This window comes from Carcharodon carcharias, chromosome 1 (assembly GCF_017639515.1).
Source record: "Carcharodon carcharias isolate sCarCar2 chromosome 1, sCarCar2.pri, whole genome shotgun sequence".
Taxonomy (NCBI): Eukaryota; Metazoa; Chordata; class Chondrichthyes; order Lamniformes; family Lamnidae; genus Carcharodon; species Carcharodon carcharias.
The window spans coordinates 259,217,757-259,223,756 of NC_054467.1; the positions used below are offsets into that span (position 1 = coordinate 259,217,757).

The 6,000-nt window shown below is 49.5% G+C and overlaps 1 protein-coding gene across 1 annotated transcript in view; it reads right to left on the minus strand.

Annotated features, from left to right (window-relative positions):
• The window catches only part of emx1 (empty spiracles homeobox 1), a 344,720-nt gene extending 339,633 nt beyond the window's left edge, over positions 1-5,087 (minus strand). Inside the window, exon 1 of the mRNA XM_041197362.1 lies at positions 4,739-5,087. Within this exon, the coding sequence (XP_041053296.1) occupies positions 4,739-5,087 (349 nt within the window). The remainder of the gene's footprint in view (positions 1-4,738) is intronic.
• Between the last annotated feature and the right edge of the window lie 913 nt (positions 5,088-6,000).

The following is a 6,000-nucleotide window of genomic DNA, read 5'->3' on the forward strand; positions in this document are numbered from 1 at the left end:
TTCAGACCTGGTTCATTGGGAAATCTACAGAGCAAAACCCTGCAGCTGGCGTAACATGTGAGAATCTCTTTCCTTTTTAGAGATGTCGACCTAAAGTTATTCGTTGTAAACACACACAGGACTCTCAGTCTATACAGACATCAGTATCATCGCCCCTCTACATCCAGCTGTTTTTACCTGTCTTAACTTTTGCCTTTATCACAAGAGGGGCTGGAACATGATGTAAAATCCTCTGACCACAGTTATACCGGACTCTGGGCGGGGGGGCCAGGGGTGGGGGGGGAGATGGGGGGCGTGGACCACCGTTGGGCGTCCTGTGAACAGTAGTCGACCCCTCACCCAAGCAAAGATTGACCTGCCCTGAAGGGACGGAGGGTGGCAACTGTTCTACAGGCTGATTTGTGAACATGGCAGAGAGTTCTCCTTTCGAGAGAGATTGATTCGGATGGACCTGCAACCCTCTTGTGTCACGAAGGATTTAGCAACTCAGGGAAACATTATGGATGTCTGAAGAAGATTCATGCAGACTCGAAACATTAACTCTGTCTTTCCCTCCTCAGATGCTCAGGCCTGCTGAGTTTTTCCAGCATTTTTTTTTTTTTGATTCCGTTTCAGATTTCCAGCATCCGCAGTTGTTTTGCTTTTATGTTGTATGAATGTCTGAAACACCCTTTTGACAGGGTAGACACCGAGTGGATGTTGCCCGGGCTGGGGTATCTAGAACAAGGTGGGGGGTGGTGGGGAGGTGGTCACAGGCTCAGGATAAGTGGTGTTCCATGATAGGACTGAGACGAGGAGGAATGTCTTCACTCAGGGGATGGTGAATCTTTGGAAGTCTCTAGCAGCATCCCAGAAAGCAGAGAGCTTTCACTTCCCAAACCTTCTCCTGGCTATCACATTGGGGTCAGTGTGAGGGTGAGGGGGGGGGGGGTGGGGTGGTGGGGGGATGTGAGGGATAGGCCACCTCACTCCTTGGTCAGAGTTTTCCATTTAGAGAGAGAGAGAGTTGAGCTGGGGGAGATGCCTGACTCTAGCTAACCTGCTTTGGCACCACAATCTCCACCCTGTGTCCCTCAGTCAGACCCACAGACCAGAGCCCAGAGCCAGGCAGACACTGTGTCTGTCTGTCTGTCTGTCTGTCTGAGGGTCCCGGACAGTTTCCCTGCGCCTGTCCTTCAGATTTGCAACTTTTTCAGCAAAGCCTTTGGTGACAGAGGACTTGGCACACCCGCTGGAATCCTCATCTCAATTCACCGGACTGGAGTTTAACATTTCTTTTTAGTGGGTTTCGCTGACAAGTCGCTCAGTGACCAAAGTTATTCCTCTCCTGACAATCCCACATGGAAAGATTCTCTTCTTCCTCTCCCGCTCCCATCTCCCTCTTTTCCTCCTTCACTCTTGCCGCTTCGTCAATCTCTCCATTATTCGGGCTCTCTCTCTCTCTCACTCACACTCTCTCACTCTCTCTCTCCCTCACTATCTCTCCCTCGCTCACCCACTGTCTTTCGCTCTCTCCTTTATTCGCTCCCTCTTTCTCACTCCTCTCACATTCGTTCCCTCTCACATATTCTCTCTCCCTCACTTTCCCTTTCTCGCTCCCTTTTACCTTCCCTCATTCCCTGCCACTCAGTTACTTATTTTTTTCACTGTTTCCTCCTCTGTCTCATTCACCCCATCACTCGCCATCGCTCACTCCCTCGCTTTCTCTTTCTCTATCCCATTTTCCCTCTCTCTGTCACACTCTCACTCTCTTGCTTCCCCTTCCCTCTCTCCATCACTCTCTCTGTCACACTCTCTCTCCCCTTCCCTTTCTCTCTCTCCATCCCTCTCTCTGTCACACTCTCTCCCCTTCCCTTTCTCTCTCTCTTCATCACTCTGTCACACTCTCGCTCTCTCTCCCGTTTCCTTTCTCTCTCTCTCCATCACACTCTCTCTCTCCCCTTCCTTTTCTCTGTCTCCATCACACTCTCTGTCACACTCTCTCCATCACTCTCTCTCTCTCTCTCTCTCTCTGTTTCAGGAACTGGAAACATTTCAGGACAGGTCACAATCGCTCATTTCTATGGAACTAACCCGCAAACGGACGGGGACGGAAAGATCCCAGAGGTTAGTGCAGCCTCGTCCTGTTCTCGGTGAGAAATGCATCATCATTTTGTCAAATTATTTTTTTTCACATCTTCCAATAACCTGATCCGGATTAAATCGCCCTGTTCCGGGCATTTGGAACATTTCGCCCTCCCGAATGCTCTTCTGGCGAAGGTTTCAGCAGCGACTTTAGCATTAGGAGTTAGGAGCAAGTCTAACTTCAACCCGACGAAGGATAATTTCAAACGACGCATTAAAAAAAAACGATGGTTGGTTTAATGTATTTGATTCCTGTCCGAGCGAGTGAAGTAGTTAAATCCGACCCAGTGTGAATGTTGGGATCCCGGCACAGATTCCCAGTGTCTTTCAACCAGTCAACCCCAATGGGACAAACCGGGATTAACGCGAGGAACTGAGTGGATCGAAATTAAGCAGGGCTAAAATCGAATTTTTAAAAAAGAAACTGAATAGGTTTCGATGCTTTATTTGTTTTTAATATTTAATAATAAAATAAACACACACCTTGTGGTACAAAAGCGCGTCTGAAGGAATCGTGCAACAGGATTGTCCGTGTGATGGTTTTCCAGTGTGTAAACTGGGGGCTGTGGGGGGTGGGGGGGGGGTGGAGATGGGAGTGGGCAAGGCAGCTCTTCCCCCCCCCCCCCCCTGTTATTGACCCCAACAGACAACCGCCCTAGGTCAACAAGACCCTTCCTCCGCCCCCTTCCCCCTTCTTACACATTAACCCGTTCTACCTCCAGATCGAATACAAAACATGAATTCTTAAATCTCGAGAATATGGACCGTCTCCCAAATTATAATTCAATTTAATTCGGGCAATTTTTTTTTGGGGGGGCGGGGGGTGCGTTTAAAACAAAAAGTCGCTCTTGGCTGGTCAAAATCGGCCCAACGCGCACACTGGCGGGTCACATACCGTAAAATATCAACAGAGAACAGGTCGAGGCCATTCAGCCCCTCGTCGCCTCTTCTACCAGTCGATCAGCTCCTCAAACTCCGTTTTTGCACCCTCACCCCCTCAATTCCATCACCCAACAAAAATCTCAGTCAACCTCAGCCCCTGAAAACTGTCATTAATTAATCCACATCCTGTTTGTTTTTTTTTTGGCGGTGAGAGTTTATTTTTGTTAAAAAAAAATACAAGCAGCTCGGGTTAGATCTCTCTCCCTCAGCCGGGCGAATATTGCGGGCTGTTTTTATAAAATGGGATGTCTTGCACCCCCCACCCCCACATCACGAGCTAAGCTACAGTCGGTTGTCGGTTTGGTGACCGGTTTTCCTGCGGTTTGCATCGCAATTTCGGTGTCACCCGCCCGCCCGCCGTTGTCTGTCTTTTACCATTTAATTTCCTGCATTTGTCATCTTTGGTCATTATCGGTTTGGAAGCTGCTTTGAGAGGCGGTTTTGCAGCCTCCACCCACCAACCCCCACCAACCTCTGCCCTCATTGCACTTTCCTATTCTCTCCCCCCCACCCCCCACCTTGCGTTTCAATTAAGTTGACAGAATAACCAAAAAAAAGGTGCTTCTGATCTGAGCGAGGGCCGCCGTGTGTAAAACTCACACATCCAACCCGCCGAACGGAATTAGATCCCCGGGCGCCGTCTACACCGAGAATTCTTGCGGTTTATTTCGGTGCGAGTTTCCCTTCATTCGCCCGTTCGTGGTTCCCGACCCGAAAGTGATTTAAAATGCGCTCATTCTACGGCGATTGACCAAATAAAGACAAACTCTCCCATTTCCTTCCTCCTGGCTCGAGTTATGTCGTTTCAACAGGAGGTTCATTGGGGTTTTTTTGGGGGGTGGGGGGGGGGGGGGGAATTGTAATCGCGTTTTTAAACAACGGTTTAAATCCTTTTATTCCACCCCCCCACCCCCCGCCCCACAAAGCAAGTTTAACATTTGCTACGAATTCACTTTGCCGTTTGGCATCCCTTTCCACACTCGGAATCAAGGACATGTCGTTGGGCAAGGCTGCTTTCCAGTGATGCTCAAATATATACATGTTCTGGTAGCCAAATATCCATTCATATATCTTACATGGTACATAAATATACCCCCGCAAACAAGCACACACACACACACACACACTCAGGCAGATATACAAACACGCGCACACTTTGTACATTAAACGGGATTGCTAATGTCGAAGTTACAATTATTTTCTACTAACAAAATTATATTTATTTGTTACAATTATTTACACTGATTATATATTTATAGATGTACAATCGCATGGCTCTATTAAAATTACATTTGAATTATAAAGAGAGGTTACAATTTATATTTACAACCTCATATCGCCTTTACGACATTTGTAGATACCAATACTGTGCGGCATATTTTGAAACTATATATATATAGATTATATATATTTTTTTTGAAACTATATATATATATAGATTATATATTTTTTTTTGAAACTATATATATATATTATATAAAGGTCATCCGTGCTGTGTGCGTTGCATTTTCTATATACTGTAGCTTTCTGTACACAGAGCGAACGGTTTTGTGTTGTCAGTTTCCATACATTATAGTTCCCATCTTCGTTTGTGCAAACTATCGTTTTCTCCGTATTATCGTTTCTCTCGGCTTCGGAATGAATTTTACCTTTACCTGAGCATGCGGCTTACCTTGAAATCTGTGGCCAAAGAACCGATTCCTCAAGACCCAGGGGTAAAAGTTGAGCGGGTCCCTGTGCTGAGGCGCGAAGAATGGGTGGTGGGTCTGCAGGTGAGTCCCCAGCTGGTGAGGGTGGACGGGCAGCGAGGGGTGAGCGACCGACTCCTGGAACATGAGATCCGGCCCGGAGTAGAGGGAGCGGGCCGCTGTCTGGAAGCTGCTGGCGAAGGCGTCGGCGGAGGGCGGGTAGGTGCTGGTGACCGCGGTGGGACGGAGGGGCTCCTCGGGGGGCAGCGAGCTGCTATCCTTCGCTACCAGGGACTCGATGGTGAAGCAGCGCTTGCTGGCTGAGTGGAACATGATTCGGGTCGAGGTTGTTTAAAAAAAAAAATTCAGTGGAAAAATTAATTATTGGAGGGGTCTTCGGCTGATTATTTTGTTGTTGTTGTTGTGTGTGTGTGTGTGTGTGGGGGGGGGTGGGGGGGGGTTCGATGAGAGAGGGAGAGCGTATGGAGTAGACGTCTCAAGACAGCAGGCAGTGTCGAGCCATAGAGTGTGACCAGCTCTGAGAGGGAAGTGCACAGACACCCAGGAACTTATTGCAGCCACAGTGTTTCTGTTGTGTGGGGTTTTTTTTGACACAGGAGAGGAGGTGGAGCAGGGGTGGGGAGGGGGGGGGGGGGTGGGGGTTGGGGAGGGAGGGAGGTGGGGGGGGGGGGGGCGGGAGTGCAAAGGCAGGGGGCCCTGTTGGAAAATATGCACCTGACTGTGCGATTGGCAGGCAGTTTCTCACCTGCCCATTCGGAGGAGGGGTTGGGGGTTGCGGGGAGGGGGGACACACACACACACCTGGAAGCCGATCAGTCCGCTCGAAAACCTGGAGCGAATTCCCATGGGTGGGGGTGTGGGGTGGGGGGGGGGGTGGTGTAGGGGGCTGGAACGAGTTTTCTAGCCCCGGGACGGGGTGGTGGGGGGTGGGGGGGTAAGGGTGAAGGCGGAGTCCGTCTCCCTCTCTCACCTCCTCTCTCTCCACACCCCCCCCCCCCAAGTCCAGGGTGCTTTACCTGCTCTGAGTGAAGGGAAATTCCGTAAACCAGTTCTGGGGCCGCAACGCAATTTCTCTTTATTTCTGAAAGTCACAGGAAAACCCTGGAAACACTCGGCTGGTCAAGCAGGACCTGTGGGGGAAAAGAGAGAGAGAGAGAGAGAAACAGTAAAGGTCAAGGTCCTTTCGCCAGAGGATGGTCTCTCCGATGAAAGGTCATCGTCCTGA